A 21,624-nucleotide genomic window follows, 5' to 3' on the forward strand; every position below is an offset into this window, starting at 1 on the left:
GAGTTGTTAAGTATAAAAATGTACGACAAAAAATCAAAGTGTAACATAGGTTGCTACGGAGTACATAATATATTAAATGAATAGTAAGGATAGAATTGAATTGATCTTATGTTAATATTGTTTTAGCTACTCTTTTGCTCAAACCAACTCAACTTAATAGCTAGTTTAGTTAGATTCAATGAAAACATAATTCATCCTTGAGATGACAAAGAGAATGTAGCATAGATTGTTACATAGGTAGGATGTGGGTAAGAGCAAGCATGAGTTGAGTTGTGCAAGTTCACTTGTTGTGTCAGCGGGTCTTGTGTATAAGCAAGTCGTGCTTGAAATAGACTACGGAAAAGTTGTGTTTATTGAGTTCGTACAAATTTTCATAAACATGGATCTAGTTTCTAGTATTTATATTTTACATGAGTGAGTCAACACGCTAAATGAGTACTAATTTTTGAAAATGATATTTACACGTGTGAACATGTTAAATTCGTGACTTTATGATCAATTTGTAGTAGGTTGAGGCGTCTGAGCCATTTGTTTTCTGTGCTTGCATGGCACATTCATAAATTTAAGTGTGAAATAGATAAATAACACAAAAATAAGTTGTGTTGTGTAACTTGTGTTATGTTAAGTTAAGAGTATGTTACTGTATTAGTCTTGTTACAAAAAAAAGTACAGTTAAGCTTAAGTATTTGAAGGCACAGATTGATGAAGTGATGATAGTCCAAATGTCCAATGACCAAAGAAAACAATTTGTTTGAATTGTTTGTATAGTTATGGTTAAGAAAAGTAAGGAAAAACGGAAAAAGTAATCCAAAATAGGGAAATAGTAAAAGCAAAGGGGCCATTCAAGTTTGAATGGTCAAAAAGGAGGAGAGAGACTAATGACTATGTCTATTGCAATTACAATTTACAATAAATGATTAAATTATGTAATTGGGTGAAGAATTGCTGAATCAAAGAGAGAGAAACAGAAAGAGTGTATTGATTATTGAATACAGACTTTCTCCCTTTGACTGTCACCAAACCCCATAACACAAGCTTCATCTTCTTCTTTCAAAACCCATTTTATAAGTCTTCTTCATTCTCCTCCTCTCTCCATTTTTTTTTTTAATCTCATTTTCCAGCAACCTGTTTTCCATCTTCCCGCCTTTACTGGTATGTTATTTTGCTCTGTGATTTTTCTCCCTTGTTCTCTAGTGATTTATCTTTTTTTCTGGGTTTTTAATCATCGATTCACATTTTTTTTTTTTTTTTTTTTTTGTCTGTTTTTCACTCTATCTCTTTTAATTTGTGTTTCCTTTCAATAATTTGATCATCCGGATGTTATTCTTTTACATGAATTATTATTTTGCAATTAGGGTTACCCTACTGAATTTGGGCGACTTTCCTTATTGCCGTCTGTTTTGTGAATAGCAAGTTGTTAATCAATCCTTTTCTTTATTTCTGCCTTTTCCTAATATATTTTTGCCAGGATCTCTGTTTTTTGATTTCAGAAGAACAACTAAGTTCTGAAAACAAAAAAAAAAAAATACAAATTTCAAGTTTGCATCTTTTCTTGTAGTTAAAATGAGTGATTCGTTTAGTTTTTGTGATCTGGGAAAGTTTAATCATTCTTAGTCAAATTACAACAAAGACCCGTTGCACCAATGCACTAAAGTTCTGGTTTTTATTACTCCCTATATTATAAAATATCCCCCTCTTAATTAATGCACTTAATTGTTTTTATATGGTTCAATAAACTTAAATGCGCATATTTTGAGGTGCTCTTTTGAAAAAATGTTTAGTGGCTTGCTTAAAAATGGTACCTTTTATTTAACGATTAATTTTCCGGCGGATGTGGATCTTGTATTAACAGCTCTTTGGGTATAAGTACAGTGTAATTAACTATTGATAATGTTAATAAGACAAAAGTTTTCTGCAAATCGAGGAAACTGACCCTAGTAATAATTTGTTGATGATTTGAAGTTATCTTATGTTTATCCATCATCAAGGTTGGAAGTTGCCAGAGCACTTCACACTTTGTCTTTTCCATAGCAGTTATATGTTTATTGATGGCTTAATGAGCAAGGGTCTTACCCTTTCTTTGATATCTATTTTCTTGCAACAGATTGCTATTTGTCTTTGGATCCTTCTGGTTTTATTGTGTGCAAACGCTTGGTGGCTTCTCCATCTTTCTGATATAGATGGCTTCGGGGGGTATTCCTCCCACTTCTGGACTTAGAGAACGCGGTGGCATCGCTGGTGCCATTGATGGGATGAATGACATGAAAATTAGAGATGATAAGGTAATTGTCTACTTTTGATCCCCTGTTTGGTGTATCCTTCGCTTCTTTCCGTCGCTTGATGCTTATTTATGGGAATGCTTGCCTCGGTCTTTTTAGGAAATGGAAACTGCTGTTGTTGATGGTAATGGTACAGAGACTGGTCATATAATTGTCACCACCATTGGTGGTAAAAATGGACAAGATAAGCAGGTAATATGGGATTGCCATGTACATTGTAGTTATTCTGTTGTAAAATATGTGCTCTTGTTTGATTTATGCCTTTGTGTTTTCAGACAGTGAGTTACATGGCTGAACGTATTGTCGGACAAGGATCCTTTGGAGTAGTGTTTCAGGTAACCTTGGCAATGACTGATTTAAAGCTTTCATCTTTTGTTTGCAAAGGCAAATAAGCAACATTCTTTAACACTTGAAGCCACCCTGGATAACATTTCTAATTTACTAATGTTGGGATGTCTAGGCAAGGTGCTTGGAGTCCGGTGAAACTGTGGCTATAAAGAAAGTCCTTCAGGACAAGAGATACAAAAATCGTGAGCTGCAAACAATGCGTCTTTTGGATCATACCAATGTTACCTCTTTGAAGCATTGTTTCTTTTCCACAACTGGGAAGGATGAGCTCTATCTTAATCTGGTGCTTGAGTTTGTCCCTGAAACTGTTCACCGTGTCATCAGACACTACAACAAGATTAATCAGAGAATGCCATTGATATATGTAAAGCTGTACACATACCAGGTATCTGTAGTCTGGGGGTTTGATTTTAAAGTATATAAGATACTTAAAGCGTATAGTTCTAACAATCGCTTTTACTGACACCAGATCTGTCGGGCATTGGCCTACCTTCATGGGACTATTGGAGTATGCCATAGAGACATTAAGCCTCAAAACCTACTGGTAATGGTCTTTGAAAGGTTTTCCATTTGATGTTTTAGATTTAATTGCTATAGAAATCAACTTTTTCTATTGTTAATCTCATATCATGTTTTATCGATTCAGGTCAATCCGCATACACACCAATTAAAGATTTGCGACTTTGGAAGTGCTAAAGTCTTGGTTCGTCCTCGTTTTCCTGTTCTAACATTTTGTGTTGTTAATTGTCTTTGTCAGAGTGTCAGCTTCATTGCTGTTGATACTATCTTTTCTTTATTGGCTGTAAGACCATATTTTTATTTTAATGGCAGGTGAAAGGAGAGCCAAATATATCTTATATATGCTCCAGATACTATCGTGCACCAGAACTGATATTTGGAGCAACTGAGTACACAACAGCAATTGACATTTGGTCTGCTGGCTGTGTTCTTGCTGAGCTGCTGCTTGGACAAGTATGTTTTTGACTTCAATGGTTTTAGTTGAGTTTGTGAGACTATGCTGCTTCATACATCATAACCATGGTCTATGTATGCTTGCTTTTGCAGCCTTTATTCCCTGGTGAGAGTGGAGTTGATCAGCTTGTGGAGATTATTAAGGTGATTGCCATAATCTTCAATCTTCTGTGATGTGTTTCCATGATTCTTTATGTAAAAATGTTGGAATTTTTTCGATGTGATTGCCATCAAAATGCTTGCCAAATTAAGTAGGATTTCAGGCATTGCATATTGGATGGTTGTGGCTTGAATTTGCTTGCTAATAAGTGTAAATACAGAAAGATACTGGCATTTTAATTCACTTTTGACTCTAAAACTTGCGTAATAAAATATGCAATAGTAGGTTACATTGATATTGTCTCACATTCAATTAGCAAGGTAGTTATAATAATTGAGTAATAATTCCTTAAATTTTATGTGGCACTCCCACTTTCTTTTGTGGTAGAACATGGGAGTGAATGAGATGCTATAAATCAATGGGTGTCAAAATCATCAGTACGTTCACTGGTTACTTTCCACTTGCACGCATTTAACAGGAAGTAGTTTAGTGCCTGAGTTGCATGCTTGTGCAAAGTAGCAAAAGCTGAAATTGGGTATGGAGTAAATGAAATACAGAAGCTTATTGCTGAAATTTGTCTGTCTTTGCTCCCGGCTCTGGGGTTTTAATAACCCAATGTCCTGTTTTTCATCTTGGCTATACATGTTGATATTTAACTCTACTTTCTCTTCTTTTACCAATGTAGGTTTTGGGTACCCCTACAAGGGAAGAAATAAAATGTATGAATCCCAATTACACAGAATTTAAGTTCCCTCAAATTAAAGCTCACCCATGGCACAAGGTATGCTGGTCTTCTATCTGTTCTTCCTTTAACCTTTACTGTGTGACCTAGCTAATCTTGGCACTTACTCTTTTAAATTCAGATCTTCCACAAGCGAATGCCTCCTGAGGCTGTGGATCTTGTCTCAAGACTTTTGCAATATTCCCCAAACCTTCGATGCACAGCTGTGAGTATCCAAGTGCTATTTTCTTCTATGATAGAACTTGTTAGTCTAGTGAATGTCTGTTTTTAATCATTAATGTAATAATGTCTGTTTTTAATCATAGCTTTCCATCAGTAACATCTGCATGTTGCTGGATTTGGATTTCTCTAATCTGTGGTACCTTTTATTTCCTGTCTTAATGCAGTTGGATGCTTTGACTCATCCGTTCTTTGATGAGCTACGTGATCCAAATACTCGCTTGCCCAATGGACGGGCCCTACCCCCACTCTTCAATTTTAAGGCTCATGGTATAGTCTCTTTGCTAGACCCCCTCACCTTCTCCAAAAGTTTTATTTTGCCCCTTTTTATTTTCTTCTCTCTTCCTTGAGTGCTTGCTTACGCATTCTTCTGCTATTTACCAGAACTAAAAGGAGTTCCAACAGAAACTTTGGTGAGGCTTATTCCAGATCATGCTAGAAAGCAATGTGCTTTTCTTGGATCATGATGTGGTACATGATCATGCTCAGAAGAGGTGCTTCATGGAGAACTATTTCAGCTGTTTTGAATTAGATAAGCTATATGCATATTCAAGGGAGGATCTTTGGAGGTTATATTATTTCTATTAACATTATGTTCTCTGCTAACATGCTCTGATTAAGTTCATAATATTGCCGTAATATGTTGTTGCTCATGGAAGCGCGTTGTGAAGGTTCTGTTTATTGTACCCAGAACCTGATAGGCGATGAACCATTGTCTGTAGATGTAACTGTAGGTTGTAACTATGTATCAAATTAAATGATCATTCTATTCTTTCATATGGTTCACGTTGTTATGTGACTCCAAGTGAGGAAGAGAGACGCTGCATTGCTGTAGCTGTTGTGCTTTACAAAACTTATTTTTATTATTGGTGCTACTCTAATGGGTGATGAAAACCCTATTGCTCATTTACTTTCCCTTTTTCTCACCCTAAGAAAATTATACTTGGAATTTACCACTGAATTAATCTGTGAAATTATTTAGGCTTGAAACAGAGCATCAAATGGAACTTGTGGCTGTATGTTCTTGCCATGCTGATAATGTTTTGTACTTTACTCGGTTACTCCTGTAATGTACAATAAGTGCTGTAATCATATGGTTTGTCAGATACGGGTTGTGTTAGTCTAAAATTACGGTTAGCTTGTTTGTGTGGGTGAACAACTGGATTATATGCTCTGAATTGAATTTACCTACAGCTTTGGGATGTTTCAAATTAGATTTGCTACAGTATTAAATTTTGAAAGCTACTTCTATCCGAAATACTTGACTATACGTTGAATGAAGTAGGAGAAATTGGTACATGGTTTTGGTTTTCATCCAGGAATAGGATGTTGTCATTTGAAGCTAATGAAACTATGATTTACTTATTTTCTGCAAGGGTAATGCGGCCGTCCTTTGTTTTGCACCGAAGACGGTTTGCTACCTTCTCAGCTGGTTCTGATTTGGTTGCTAATGCTGGAAAGTCTGCTTAGTATGGCCTATGATATTGTTGAGAATCTATGAGAACGTACTCAATAATAATTATGCATTAGTTTTAAAATTTTACTGAGTTTGAGTTGGTTTTCAGTGAGTACATAAAAGATATTGTTCATATCAATGTAATTGAAACGAGGAAAATTAGTTAAAATTTCAGAGATTAGTTATAGCTAGCTGATCACTGTCTTGTCAAAGATTTAGATTAATTTTGCAATTCCCTTGGAAGACAATCTTGTTTGTCAAGGAAGAAAATGCGGCAGAAAAAAGTTATAAAGGCGTTGTGAACTTGTGATGTACTGTGTAAATGTATAATGGTACTTTTGAGAATAATATCGGTATAGAGAACCCAAAGAATCTGCAATTCTGCTTTTGGTTTTGAAATGAGGGTAGAATGAAGAGAGGACCAATCCCAATTGACTTCTTTAAGCCACTTTGGTGCGGTCCTCCTGCAGATAGGCATACCGCGAATGTATATCCAAATCCAAAATGCTTTCTTCCTAGGTCTACCAACAAGGCAATGTTATTTTCATCTAAGTACGTACTACTCTTTCATCTTATTAGTTCTTGATGTCCGTGTCCTGTAGTTGACACTTGTGTAGTATCTTACTTATGCATTGAGTTTCCATTTTCGACAGTTTAGATTTTATCATCTGACACAAGAATACGACAACTATGTTACTCGGACACTTGATTCATCATTGTAAATTAACAGAGTGAAACTCAAGAGTAGCATAGGAGAAGAGGTAAGGAAGTGGAACATATAGTTTGGTATGTTTAAAAAAATGTATATTGTACGAGGTGAGAAGATTATATTCTAAGGAATCTAAACAGAGTGTGACAATTGACAAGGAAAATCACCAATTGAGGCAAATGTAAGAAGGTTCTCCAAAGAAAAAGTAAAAAAGAAAAAAGTATGGGTTAATTAAAATATTTACTGAAATAGTAAGCAGCTGTAAACCCAGAAATGGGAAGTTGTGGACCATTACACTCACTATATGAGAGGGTAATGGGGTAGAACATGGGAGCTCTTTTCTTTTTTAAAATCAAAATTCTCACAAATACCTTGTTAATTTCGTAAATTCTGTTTACTTTTTTTATTTTTGTATCCCTTAACCGTCGACTCTGCAACATCTTCCACTCACTCTCAAAAGCAAGCATGCTTCTTCACAATTTAAAAGGTCGGTTTTTGTGGCTTTTTTATATTCATTCTTCCCACTAACCTTAACCTTAACCTTGTGTTTTTCTTCACAAACTAACTTACCCACATTTTTTGTTTCTATATATATACACATTATACATACGCTGTATGTAGTAACAACATACATGCTTATATTTGGTGCTTCTCAGCCTTTCACGTATTCTGTGTCTTTTCTTCTTTTCACCCAATTACACTCTCCAACTTGCCTTCTTCTCTCTTTTTTAGCAACCACGTAGTTGCCAAAACTTCAGCCAATTTCCTTGTTTGTTGTTGTTGTTCTAACTGCATTTTACTTAGTTTTTTTGATGGGGAAATTCCATCTGACATTGCTATTTCTACATACTATTTTTGCCATCAATGCATGCCTTTTTCCTGCCTCCCATGCTAGACACCATAGACACACTTACAAACGACACAAGCATGAACATTATATTTCTCCCCCTGATTCCGGAATTTCCCTGCCCCCTTCTTCTCAGCCTGATAACCCTGCAGCTGATCCTCCTGCCTATGCTCCTCCCGGTGTTTTTGATGTTAGGAGTTTTGGAGCCGTAGGGGATGGTGTTTCTGATGACACGGAGGCCTTTAAGGCAGCTTGGGATGCTGCTTGTAGTAGTACTGATAATTCCGAGTCTACTGCATTACATGCTCCTAGTGGCCATATCTTCATGATTCAATCTACCATCTTCTCTGGCCCTTGTCAAACTGACATTATTTTTCAGGTACTTTTTTTTTTTTTTTTTTTTTTTTTACTCTCTCTTCAACTTTAACGAAAATATTGTATTGTTTAAATCATTCTCCTTTTCCTAATGTGGAAGTATTTGCTTATTATGGCAAACAGATTGATGGGTCAGTTGTGCCACCGGATGGGCCCGAGCAGTGGCCAAAGAACACTAGTAAGCATCAGTGGTTGGTGTTCTACAAAGTTGGAGGGATGTCACTCCAAGGGGGAGGCCGTATTGATGGAAGGGGAGGAAAATGGTGGGAGCTCCCCTGCAAGCCTCACAGGGTAAAATAACCACCCTTACTCCATGTGATATGTGCAATTCTACTTTAGAACTAATCAACCAAACTTTTTAAAAGTACTTGTATTATAGTGTCTGTATTAGACATTTAACGTATGATTAAGGCTTTGATATTAGATATTTAACGTTACTCTTAAACTTTTCTTTGGCTTTGACACACTGTTTCTTATGTTTTTATAGGGACCTAATGGAACCACACTGCCTGGTCCTTGTGATAGTCCTATCGTAAGCATCTTATTTGAATCTTTAAAGAAAATTATAAGCACTGTCTGATTGGAGGACTATATCTTTGTTGTTTGGAGCTTTACTATATTAATTATCTTTTATATGATGCAGGCCATCAGATTCTTTGAGAGTTCCAACTTGACAGTCGAAGGACTCCAAATCCAAAATAGTCCACAATTCCACTTCAGATTTGATGTTTGCCACAATGTCCACATAGAGTCAATTCACATAACATCTCCGGCTTTAAGTCCTAACACTGACGGAATTCATATTGAAAATACCAACAATGTCCAGATTTATAATTCCTTCATTTCCAATGGTTAGTCAGTCTCTTAGCACAAGATATAGTTTCCTTCCATCTTTTCTTCATAATTGTAGAGTTGTCATACATGTTATTCCTGTATGCAGGCGATGACTGTGTCTCAATTGGCTCTGGTTGCTTCGATGTAGACATCAGAAACATCACCTGTGGACATGGTCATGGAATCAGGTATGCTTGCCTCGACTGTTAATCTCTTAATTTACATGCTGGTATTAATAAGGATATTGTAAGAATATTTGTTATTGGTTGAAATTAGTATTGGAAGCTTGGGGAACCACAATTCAAGGGCATGTGTACACAATGTGACTGTGAGAGACTCGCTGATGAGAGAAACCAGCAATGGAGTGAGGATCAAGACTTGGCAAGGAGGGTCAGGTGCTGTCTCAGGGGTGACATTTGATAACATACGAATGGACTCTGTGAGGAACCCCATCATAATTGACCAGTACTATTGCTCCGGAAAAGGTTGCAACAACCAAACCTCAGCTGTCTTAGTGACTGACATTGTTTATTCCAGTCTGAAGGGCACGTATGATGTTAGGAGCCCTCCTATGCACTTTGGTTGCAGTGAAGCAGTCCCTTGCTCCAACATTACCTTGTCAGATATTGAGCTACTCCCAGCTGTTGGGGAAATGGTGTTGGACCCCTTCTGTTGGAATGCTTATGGAAGCTTAGAGTCGCTCACTATTCCTCCCGTATTCTGCTTGCAAGAGGGTATCCCGCCTCAACCTATCTTGGAAAGTAGCATTGATCATTGTTGAGTTGATCAGCATCTAGTATACAATGTATATACATTTGTACAAGAATTGATTTGGTGTACGTGTCAACTAAGGTGCGGCCGAGTTTCTATTCAAGGAGAAGCATATTTAAGTCTTCTCCTGCCGTAATAGTATTACAGGTTTTCTAGTTTGCAGTGTCAATTGTACTGTGAGGCTTTAATCTCACTTTTATGTTCTGTTCTTTGTATTATCATGCATTCATGCAATTGTATGTGTATGTTGTTTTAATTTGATCATGTTATCAAAATAAAGCTTTTAAGCTTTAAGTAATTTAATATTCATCAAGTACTGATTTCTATATTGTCATCTTCTATTACACCTATATTCTTATAAATTGTTGATTTCACTTTTTTTTTTTTTTTTTTTTTGACAATATTGGACTAAAAGAAAAACTTAACCATCATAAAAGCAAACCAGTTTAACTCTACACCCATTTGCAATTTCACTATTTTTAGTGGAAGATAAAGAACAGATGATACGGTATTTTCACCTTTATTTAAGGTTTACTAAAAAAAATAATAATAATTGCTGCTTACTAGCCAAACTTATAAATTACATTCAAACAACGAAAATTCTTCCATTAAACTTTTTATTCAAATTTCATACATAATTTTAAAAATACATACACATTCAATTAAATAGAAATGAACACATATAGTAAGCAATCTTAATGGTGGACACACACTTCGGTAATTAGGTGTAGGGGTGTAGGTGAACTCAGTTAATTATTACAATAGTTAATTGAGGAATTTACTATATATTGATCCTAACAATTGGGCTAGTATATAATATTTAAAATAACAAAGTTAATTCACTTTCGCCATTTGTTTGATACTTTAGATTATATAAAGAATAGAAATTTCATGATAAGAGTATTAACTACTCCCGTAGTGTACTAAACTAAAACTACTTATGTTAATTTGGTATGCAAAGGATGGTCCAGTTTATAGTCTTGGACTAGCTAGTCATTGTAATGTTTATATAGTCATTATTATGTATTGATATACGTGAGTATGTTTCTGAAGTGAAAATCAAATCATCCTCAAAAACTGTTTCATGATATGTTAATATTCAAATGATTAATCACCTCCGAAAGTTTAAACAAAGTGCACTCAACTTCTAATCACTCACTACGAGTAATACTATTTTAATCAAATGGCCAAATGGGTGTATAATATGAGAAAAGTGTGGCGCAAATTTGCTTAAACTGAAAAAAAGGTTAATCATAAAGCGGTCGTGACTCGCGACCGATAGTGTGCACAATCAGAGTTTCACTTTGTTGGGGTTCTAAGTTGTGCATCACATTTCAACCTTAGACCAATACCAGAGCGAAGAATATTAATTCACTTTTCAACCTTATTCACTTTTGTACATTAATATGCCCCTTTAAAACTAAATTAGTTGGGTAAAAATTAATATAATCCGACATTTGACCACCACCATCAAGCAACTTGTAAACATTTTACTTTTTACTAAACGTAACCTAGAAAAAGAGCGAAGGGTGTAACTTAATAATTAGTATTTACTGTGTATACACAAAGATTTAAAAAAAAAAAAAAATGGAATATTGGCAACATATAAGTTGATACAATACAAGTAAAGTGTACATTTTTTTTTGAGGAAAGTAAAGTGTACATAAATATAATCCTCCGGTGAGATTCATGAAAAATATCTTAATCCCAATTTCTTTCAAGGTACGGAAAAATAAGAAATTCTCTAAAAGTGAGGGTTATAATCTATGAATCTGGACCGTTTTTAGGGCTTTTGGATCCAAAAAAGTAAAGGCTATAGTCCATGCTTTCGGACCATTTTCGGAAACTTCTGTCAAAAATTAAAGTGATCGTAGGGTATACATCCAGGGGTCATTTAAAGTTAATTGGAAACATATACACTCCTTGGTTATTAGTCACATAAATGTCATGGTGAACTTGAGAGTCCCGAAATTGAAAGACATTTAAGTTAAGTACTACGTAATTTGATAAAAAGTGATCATCACTAAGAGATAACCCTAAATTAAGCTAATTTTTACGCAAAAACTACAAAGTACAATAACTTTCAATATTGGCATGTTGTGGGAATATTATGCACTAATACTAGATTGTATTTCAAGTACATAAATGCCGTACAATTAATGACCTAATTTATACTGCTCATACTGGAAAGCTATGGCAGATTGGCAATAGATCGAAGGAGTACTTATAGATATAACATTCATAGTGCGGATTAATCTATGTTGATTAGTAGTTAGGTGAAAGGATTGGTGATGTCATGTTTTATTTAAGATAGAAGTAATGTATTTGTACAATACACAAGAAAAGTATTAATATAGGTAGATAAGCAATACATACTTGGTATAATAGGTCCAACTGTCCAAGTTGATTAAATAAAAGGCTTAAAATAAAGAAAAGAATCTTAAAAAGGGAAGGCGGAGAAGTGGAATGGCAACTTTAAAGAAGAGGGAGTTTCATGCGCATAGACAGAGGAGGTAGAATAATCATGGGTTTCTCCTAAAACTCGAGAATTATGTAGCTACAATTCAAGAAGGAGATGGTATGCTATTTTGTAGGCTACCTCAATACAATAATGTGTTTTCTTTTCTTTCACTAAAGGTGCTAGTGTTAGTCAGTGCTCCGTGCACGGGTTTTATTCATAATATACAACTTACCTACCATTAATTAGTGTATGTACCAATTTTGTCGTTATCAACTTTATATGTTTTTCAATAATGAACTGAATCCTTCAAGTTGAATATAAACTGTATTCTATTATATTATCTTGTTTATATTGAATTCTAACTACTATAAATAGTGCAATTTCACAAACATATTCAACTACTCCCTCCATATGCAATTCCATCTTATCTTATATATATTGGACATGCAAATTAGGAGTAATCGGAGATCTCTACTGTATAAATACAAACTAAACAAAAAAAAAAAAAAAAAAAAAAAAAAAAAAAAAAAACCTCGGCAGTACACAATGCAATTATTTGAGGACGAATTGTGTTAGCTAGTTTGAGATACAAGTTTACAAATAGGTATATACTCGTATATTACTTGACAAGATTGAGGTCCATGACCATAGGGCATACATACTCCATAGCCAAATGATAACTAAAATGGTCGTTGGGATGCGTTCCAAAGTTCCCATGAATGCATGCCGTTGACTAAGTTTGTTGATGATAACAGCATCATCCATCTATACGAGTATATGTTATTGTGGTCTGCCCAAGTTCACCGGCCTTATGGGTATTCCACTATTCTTTTTCTACTTCGTATTTTTCAGCTTTACCACCTTTTATTATTTTCGCTATATTATTATATCATCTCCTTTTTTTTTTTTTTTAGCTTTACCAACATTATTATATTGGATGAGCAAGGATCCCAAAAATTTAATTGGATATTGCGGTCTTATTACCTACTTCAATTCGTATGTGAACAATGCAAGCAAGAAATAATAATAATTGAGCATATATATCCAACATGCCAAAAGGGGGAAAAAAAGAAAATCATGATTCATGAGTAACAGATAATAAAATAAATCTTAAACATACATATAGGTATTCGTATTTTTGGTATGGTTCCAATCCTCGGAACATAATGAGACATTCCTGGCCTCACGATGTAATTTTGGTATGGCTTGCTTGCTTACTACCTCTAAGGCCCTGTTCTCTTCACCTTAAAAAAATAATATTAAGTAAAAATAATTTCATTTCAGTAAAAATAAGTTCAGTTCAGTAAAAATAATTTCAGTTTAATAAAAATAAGTTCAGTTCTTTAAAATTCAGTTTTCTTAAAGAAGAATTATAATAGAAAATCAGTAAAAAATAATTTCAGTTCAGTAAAATTAATTTCAATTCAGTAAAAATAATTTAAGTTCAGCAAATATAATTTTGATTCAGTAAAAATAATTTCATTTCAGCAAAAATAAGGTGAATAGAGCGAGGCCTAAATCTCTAATAATAAAAATAATAAGGAGTTCATGCTTGTTAATTAAATTATATATAGAAGAGAATTAGGAGGGAATCTTAATTGAATTGGTAACCCACTAACTAATTTAAACTAACACCGTCGTACCATTATCTTTTTTTTTTTTTTTTTTTTGACAGTAGCAAATGATTCTCTTATTCTCATAGTACTCCCATTAGCCCAGCCAAGCCCACTAATTTATTTATCAAAAGGATTTCCATCCCCAAATTAAATTACCTGTGATTCTCATACAGAATTTTTTGAACATGACATGTAAAGTAACTAGACTCTCTTTCCTTCTATTGGTCATTTGCGAAAAGGGATTCAACATCAGAATTTAATTAATTTGAAACCACTCACATAATAATAATAATAATAATAATAATATTACTACGGAGTAGTATTATTATATTTTGAGAAACATCTTGTCATATTGTATGTTTAATTTCTATGTGCTGTGTCCATGCCCATAGTTTATCCAATACCTAATCTACATTATTAGTTCCTCATGAGACAAGTATGAGGACAATTTTCTGCCAAAGTTATACATGTCTAGAAATTGATGTGTGTCAAGGTTAAAATGATAAACTTGGGACAATTTTTTGTTATTTATCAAAAAAAAAAAAAAAAAAAAAAAAAAAAAAGCTTTGATCATAAGCATAATTGTTATAAAAGACGTTTGTCTATACTTCAATTATCTCTTTTTATTCATATGTATCCTATATCTATTTCTCCTTTTAAGGCCTTATAGAGTGGTTAGTGGTAATAGAACTATATAATTAAGAAACACAATTGTTTAGGGATGAAAATCCATTACCTTGTAAGGAAAACAGAAATAATGGAGGTGTATAAAATACAACAACAGCAACATATATAGGAGCACTAATTAATTGTAATGTACCTTAATAAAGAAAAATGAGCAGTTCAGTTGTTGATGCTGTTGATTTAGGCATTAGCAAAATCAGGGGAAAGATATAGAGTGAAGCCAGCAATAATACAAATGAAATACGTATAATTTAGGCAGAAAAGCCCAACCTGCTTTGTTTTAATAGCAGGCCACACAAGTACACAACCATAGGACAACTTTAGTTTAGATTTCAGAACCAAACACAGGCCTTGAATTCAGAATAGTGATTTTGGGCTTTTCAAAAACCAGTCTAAGCAGTTCAAAAGGGCTGGACCGAATAGAATCATTCCGGTCTTTACCTCTAAACATTTAAATTACAATTCCGGAGTACGTACATTGATTTTGCATCTAATTTATCACTCCAAATATTAAACAAAATAATGTTTCAAAACTAATCCAAATACTAGACAATTTCAGGATAATGATAATGTTGAGTGATCCTAGGAATGAATATTGATGTACAGAACTAGATATATATTTTGCTCATATGAATGATATTTGAGGGTGGTTATACGTAGCTCTAGTTACAACTGATTAAATGGTAAACTTTATAGAATCATATACAATTCTTATTATCAGAATTTGTAGTCGTTTACCAAATAAACAATACAGTACATATTATAAAATCTTAAATGCTCATATGATGAATAATTGAACCATGACTTTATCACTCCTTCATCCACTGCCTTAAAATTTATAAAACTCTGATGTGTGATTCATTTATTTCGTTGATAAAAATCTACACCCTAAAGTTCCTTTAATGTAAGTGGATCTCACAACTCTAATAGTCTACACCTGTACTTTCTTTGTTGTTACAACTTTATTGGTATATTCTACACCTATACTTTCTTTGTTCTTTTTTGTTTGTTCAACTTGATTTTTTTATTTTGTTTGCTCAACTTGACTATTTACAATCTCCAAAACATATGGTAAAACGCAAATATTCAACTCCATTTAAGCAAAATTATAAAAATAAAAAATAATTAAGTGAAGTTTTATTTACACATTAATTTAATAACGTTTTTTTGTGTGGTAAGCCACAACGTACGATAGGTTGACACACACCCAAGCATTGACTGGGTAACCATTGGCCGATTGAGTAACCTCTAACTGACTAAGTAACCCTGGCCACACGCCAGCCACATATAAAAATTTGTGTTAATTTAAGACAAATCTAACAAGATTCTATGTAACTACTAATTTTTTGGAATAATATTATTAATTAAGAAGTTAATAAAATATATACATTAATAACACTAATTTACGTGTGTTTTTATCATGCATTCCTAATGAAATATCAAACAAGCTAATATATTGATACTTATTTGTAGTCTTAAGGGTAATGGGCCAAACAAATAAATTAAATTAAATTAAACCACAAAAGTGTAATGGGCCAAACAAATAAATTAAATTACCAAGTAGAGACCACCATTAAGTTCATATTTTAATAGTAATAAAGAAGTGATTGCATTTAATAATACTTGGTATATTATCTGTCAAAATTTGCACCAATATAGATCATATATTCATATGTCATAGTTTAAGTATCCCATGACATCATTAGGCATACGTAATGACTTATTAACGACTATTGGAGATTTGGAGTTATTTGACGAGGCTACAATTGTAGGATTATTCAGAGCCGGTAATTGTAAATTGACCTTAAATGATATTGATAATTTGATGTACTTAAGTTTTGATATCATTTTAATTACAAGACTTGGTGAGGGTTAGAGGGATAGTTTAGGTGATTATTGCTTTCCTCCCAATTTCATTGGAAACGATTCTCATCACCTACCGTTGTTGTTCTCTAAACACTAAAAAAATTAAATTACAAGACTTTAAATAAAATTGAGGAATGTAGAGCCGGATTCTTATTGAGAGAATTGGGCAACATAATTTTGGTTATTATACCGAAAACCGAGTCTTCAAAAACAGCTTTTCAATTCAAACCGTTACGCTACAAATCAATAAATTTTGGTTATGCTATTTTTTCAAAGTCGGATTCTTATTGAGAGAATTGGGCAACACAATTTTGATTATGCTATTTTCATGTGTATGATAGATTGATAGATCAATTTCAATTAATTTTTACATTATAACATGTTGTGATGTCAGGTTGTATATTATGATAGTTTTCTAGATTTAAAATGTGATCCAAACAAGCAATTTTATGTGTATATACAAGTATACAACAATCAAGTTTCAATTGTCTTTCATAATATGTCATGTCACATACTTACATCATGTTTAACGACAGTATTTAATGGAAAAGATTTTAAAGTGTATCCAGCATAACCTACTAGCCAAGACACATAGGAACGTACATTTTGTGATGGACTGATGGTGGCTTGGCCATCCGGTCTTAAATGTGTATCACGTAGTATTACACAAAAAAAAATGAGATATGGAGTAACTAATTATTATCTATCGGTGATAATTAAAATATTTTACTGGTAATAAGAAGTGTAATGAAAGCAACTTTTGAAAATTTGATGATTAATTGATTGTAAAACCATTTCCAATGGTGAGACTCAAATGAGTATTTTTAGGAGTGAGAGAGTATTTTTTGAAATGTATACGAATAAATTGGTATCTAAACTTAACAATTCCAAAAGAAAGTAACTAAGTTTAGATACTCAACTTTGAGTCTTATTTGATAAAAAGTATGGACCCTTGTCAATATTCTAATATATTTTATAATTTAAGTTTTACCTTTTTTTATTTCTATTTTTAATCTTACAATATTTAATATTAAAAAAGAAATGTATTTGATGGGCTATAAATTGAAAGTGACATTTGTATATTTAAGAGAGTCTCACCATTGAAAATTTAGACTTCATATAAGTTGTTAAATTAAGAAGTGGGTATGGTATCACTATTGAAGATAAAAACAACTCATTTTGTATTTCAATACTCAAACTTGAGTCTCACTATTGAAGATGGTCTAAATAGACAAGTGTGGGGTGAAAATGCGATACTCGTATTAGAAAAGGTGGAGGCCCACCAAACAGAGAGAGATAGAATTAGGAAGGTCAAACAAAAAATGAATGTTATTAAATATAGCCAATTAGGCATTTACAAGAGGGGACAGCGACAGAAATTTACCAACTACAAATGGCCCATTTGCACACTGACCAGGCCCATCTCACCTAACCTCTGTCTAAAAATACTGATTTTTTTTTTATTTATGATGTCACTCGTTGTGATCATGCTCCCACGCTACCTGACGTCATTATTCTTGTTGCATACCACGTCACCTACAAAACCGTCTAAAGCAAAAACATATCAAACGAATAAAATAAATTAAAGTTGAAAAGATACATTATTTTATTTTATTTTTAATTTTTTTTACAAGAGTAGAAAACATACTTATGTACATCATGTACAGATAAAGGAGCATTTTTTACAAAGTAAATTTTTTATTTCTATTTTAAAACTATATAGATGTATGAGGTTAATTATTGTGTGATTTAATTTGTGAACCATTCAATTGTACTCGAGTAATTGCTGTATTTGGGAACTTGGGCACTTGGCTATAGGCCTAGGCTATAGCCCAATACTCCATATTTTCGGCTTTGTTGTATTTTAAAAAAAAATTATTGTGCCATTAATTCAGTTTTAAATATCGGAGTAATTCATATGTATTTGACATGAGAGATAGGGATATAAAGGTAAATAAGGGTAATAAATTAATTGATGGAATAATAATACTGTAATAAATATAGTAATTATTATCCTGTATTTGATATGTATTGAAACTAACCTTGAGATAAGTGATAAAACGATTAAATTACCCTTACTAACATATTTGGATTGAAGGAAATGAAGAGAAAGGAAGGGAAGATAAATGAAAAGGGTTGAATATCATGATTGGATCAACCGATCATGAGTTAAAAAGAAAAAATGACAAGTGATTCGGAATTGATCAAGAGCCCTTTTAAGGGAAAACGAGAAGTTCCCGCAGAAGATAAATTGTTTTATCCATATCATCATCCCTTAAACAAATACTAGAATTCATCTATCCTTAACATCTTATTCCCCTTTTTAATTTCCTAACAAACATGATAATAAATGAACTTAAACAATGTCAAACCCAATTAAAATTACATGATGTTTGACGTAAACTTAAGCGTTATTTGGCTGACAAATAAATAAAGACATAAAAAGTTGAAATTTCTAAGAATTGAAATTGTTTAGAGGTAATCCAATCGAGCTAATTACCACCCTTACGGGCCCACCTACTAGTCTTCCACAAGTTACAAGGAGTATTCAATATTCTTTTAGGTTGACTGAAACCGAAGTACTCCGTAGTATAAAAACAAGAACCTCTTCTTACAACTATTTATAAAGACCAAAATCGTCCTTGTGGAAGTCCAACCAAAATCCTCTTTCTGAAAACCCAAAACAAAGTTTGGTATTCTCAAACAATCAGAAATGGAGAAGGAAAGAGCAACATCAACAGCAGCAGCAGAGGAATTTGAATCCGACGATGAAGAAGAAAAGAAGATGGACAAGTTTTACGAATTGATTAGAAGATTCAATGAAGCGCGAAATCGTCATCAAAATCAACCTCAATTAAATCACAGTTATAATAATAATGAGACGAAGAAGAAGAATGATGTGAATTTTAATTATAATTGTAAAGGATCTGCTACAGATGCTCAGACAACCTGGATGCCTTCCTTCAAATGGGAGGATTTTCGACATCATCATCAGAATCACCAGGAGAGTGATCGAGATCAGGTGGTTTTTTCTTCTCAAAAATCTGCAATTGATTTTCTGCAACCTCGTCCTGATAAATTCAAATTTGATGATTATAATATCAACAATTTGAACAAGAAGAGGAAGATGGATGACGTCAATGATGACGATGATGGTGAGGTCACCGCCGCTGATCATTACAAACATTCAAGTCCTAGATTGGACCTCAATCTTGCCCTCTGATTTAACCAATTACTTTAATCCTTAATTAGATTTAGGATTAATTAGGCCCTTTTTTTTAAAAAAAAAAAAAAAGATTTAAGGTGGAAGATCGTCTTCGGGATTCTGCGTAAGGTTGGATAGTGGATCAGTGTTGATTACGGTATGAATTGTGGTTGTTTAGTTCCTTTCTTTTTTAATATCAATATTGTATTACCAGTTAACTGTTTTTTTATGGTTCAATTATTCAAGTGAACCTTCTGATTTTCTGATTCATTCTCCCATGCGCAATCTACCTATGACTAGACTCAATTTCATTTTATTTTCCGAGAACAAATGATATAAACGAGATATGATTTACTCTATAACCCTAATCATCTTCCGAATGACCAAAGCTATACCGATAAAGTACAACAATTTGAATTAATTGTTGGTAATGAATTACTGCTATGACTCTTAGGTAGAATTGAAATGTTTGATTTAAAACATTGGATGTAAAAGCTTTCAATGTGTAGTGTACATATCCAAATAAAACACTCCGCATAAGATTAAGATATACTACCTACGTCCCTAAATTACATTCCTAGTTTTTATTTTGGGTATTTCAAAATTACATTCCTCCTTTTCATTTTTAGTAAGTTTTTTTTTTTCCAAATATCCCAAATCAACTCTCTTTTTCTGTTGTATATTTAATGCTTTCTCACTCTTACTATCCTAATCTTACTCGTATTTTCTCTTTCCATCGTTTTTCTCAAGTTTGTACTTCCCATAACTAACCTAATGAATATGATTAGTTCTTAATTTTCAATTAAAAAAGATCGATGACATGACATCAATAATCATTAATCTATCTTTGTTTTACTCAAAACATCATTTAATGTTTTGTATTTCCCATTGAAATATTTCATTATTATTATTTGTCTTATTCTTTCCTTCTTAATTCCCGTGTAATCTTAAAAATAGGAATGTAATTTAGGGACGGATGGAGTAATAATTGGTTGTGAATTACTCCGTACTAAATAAATGGTTGATTATAATTTGTATACTTGGTAGAAAGTAAAGAGATACACAGCTTAGGATTCCCCATCTCTGTCATTGTAGTTCATTTCACTGCGAAAAATGCAATTGCCAAGTTGTTGAATATGATTGCCACATACGCTCTCTTACTGTTTGGTCCCAATGCCTTGTTATTAGTATTAATTTCTCTCTGGAAATAAGCATGTTAACGTTATACGAGTATCAAGGACTTCTTCTGTTTCTGAACAAATTAATTGACATAATTTACAATGAGAAGAAAGTGATGAGGTCACTGTTCAAATTTTATAACTTAATTCGTCCGATTACTTAATATAATCACTTCCTCAAATATCGTGACAAAAAAGTGTGTTGCAAGTATAAAAAATACGGAGTAGTAAGCGTATATTTTATCCAAAATAAAAAATTACGAAGTATTTTCTATTTTTGATATTAAAATCATGATTTGTTCATCTTATTAACACTATTTTCTCAATAAATTAAGTCAAATTAAAAGTGATAAAAAATAATGAGATAAGCCAAATTACTACTAACATACTCTCCTCGTTCTTTTTTAAGTGCCCAACTTCCTTAAAAACGATTGTGTTTTATTTAAGTGCCTCATTATCTATACTCTATAGTAAAGTAATCCCCATAATTATCTCTAAGGTACACTTGGCATTACTTCATAAAAAATTTTCCCACTTAAAAGTTTTTTACTTTTTTTTTTTTTTTTTTTTTTTTCCGGTTATTGAAAGAAGTTTGTTACATTTTACCTTATATTTAGGGAAGATGCACAACCATAATAATTTAAATAAAAATATAAAAGTGTAGCAGTAAAGTATATAAAAAATGTTACTTAATTGAGAATAAGATTAAGGTTTAATACTACGAATACTAAAAATCTTATTACTCCGTATTCCTTCCTTTTTACATGTATTATAAAATATCACAATATAATGTTTATTATAAATTTTTTATGTTTTTCTTACAGATAATGATTTCGTTTTACACGTTTTTAAATAAACGAATAATGAAAGTATTATTGTACTCTAAAACCGTGTATAGCACGGGTTTCAAACTAGTTAAATTTAAAAACCATATTCACATTATGTATTATTTCTCTCTCTTC

At 32.8% G+C, this 21,624-nt stretch overlaps 2 protein-coding genes across 2 annotated transcripts; both read left to right on the forward strand.

Annotated features, from left to right (window-relative positions):
* The first annotated feature begins 930 nt into the window (after positions 1 to 930).
* On the forward strand, positions 931 to 5,566 carry LOC145567055 (glycogen synthase kinase-3 homolog MsK-3-like). Its single transcript, XM_081626282.1, has 13 exons — positions 931 to 1,152; positions 2,105 to 2,282; positions 2,379 to 2,471; positions 2,555 to 2,614; positions 2,740 to 3,012; positions 3,097 to 3,171; positions 3,274 to 3,330; positions 3,459 to 3,599; positions 3,693 to 3,743; positions 4,385 to 4,480; positions 4,563 to 4,646; positions 4,828 to 4,930; positions 5,045 to 5,566. The coding sequence occupies exons 2-13, from the start codon at positions 2,181 to 2,183 to the stop codon at positions 5,125 to 5,127; spliced, it is 1,218 nt and encodes a 405-aa protein (XP_081482408.1). The 5' UTR covers positions 931 to 1,152; positions 2,105 to 2,180; the 3' UTR covers positions 5,128 to 5,566.
* A 1,756-nt stretch (positions 5,567 to 7,322) lies between these two features.
* LOC145568102 (polygalacturonase At1g48100-like) lies at positions 7,323 to 9,837 on the forward strand. The gene is made up of 6 exons (XM_081627534.1): positions 7,323 to 8,051; positions 8,171 to 8,338; positions 8,535 to 8,579; positions 8,691 to 8,898; positions 8,988 to 9,069; positions 9,158 to 9,837. Exons 1-6 carry the CDS (start codon positions 7,638 to 7,640, stop codon positions 9,660 to 9,662), a joined length of 1,422 nt encoding a protein of 473 aa, XP_081483660.1. The 5' UTR covers positions 7,323 to 7,637; the 3' UTR covers positions 9,663 to 9,837.
* The last annotated feature ends 11,787 nt before the right edge of the window (positions 9,838 to 21,624 follow it).

The sequence above is a fragment of the Chenopodium album genome, chromosome 11 (genome assembly GCF_948465745.1).
Source record: "Chenopodium album chromosome 11, dcCheAlbu1.1, whole genome shotgun sequence".
NCBI lineage: Eukaryota > Viridiplantae > Streptophyta > Magnoliopsida > Caryophyllales > Amaranthaceae > Chenopodium > Chenopodium album.

Excerpts from the sequence above, each read along its gene's own strand:
- LOC145567055 (XM_081626282.1), top strand. The coding sequence starts at position 2,181 with ATGGCTTCGGGGGGTATTCCTCCCACTTCTGGACTTAGAGAACGCGGT. Across the intron at positions 2,283-2,378 it reads TGAAAATTAGAGATGATAAG|GAAATGGAAACTGCTGTTGT; the intron begins GTAATTGTCTAC and ends CGGTCTTTTTAG. Across the intron at positions 2,615-2,739 it reads CCTTTGGAGTAGTGTTTCAG|GCAAGGTGCTTGGAGTCCGG; the intron begins GTAACCTTGGCA and ends TGGGATGTCTAG.
- LOC145568102 (XM_081627534.1), top strand. The coding sequence starts at position 7,638 with ATGGGGAAATTCCATCTGACATTGCTATTTCTACATACTATTTTTGCC. Across the intron at positions 8,052-8,170 it reads AAACTGACATTATTTTTCAG|ATTGATGGGTCAGTTGTGCC; the intron begins GTACTTTTTTTT and ends TATGGCAAACAG. Across the intron at positions 9,070-9,157 it reads GGACATGGTCATGGAATCAG|TATTGGAAGCTTGGGGAACC; the intron begins GTATGCTTGCCT and ends GGTTGAAATTAG.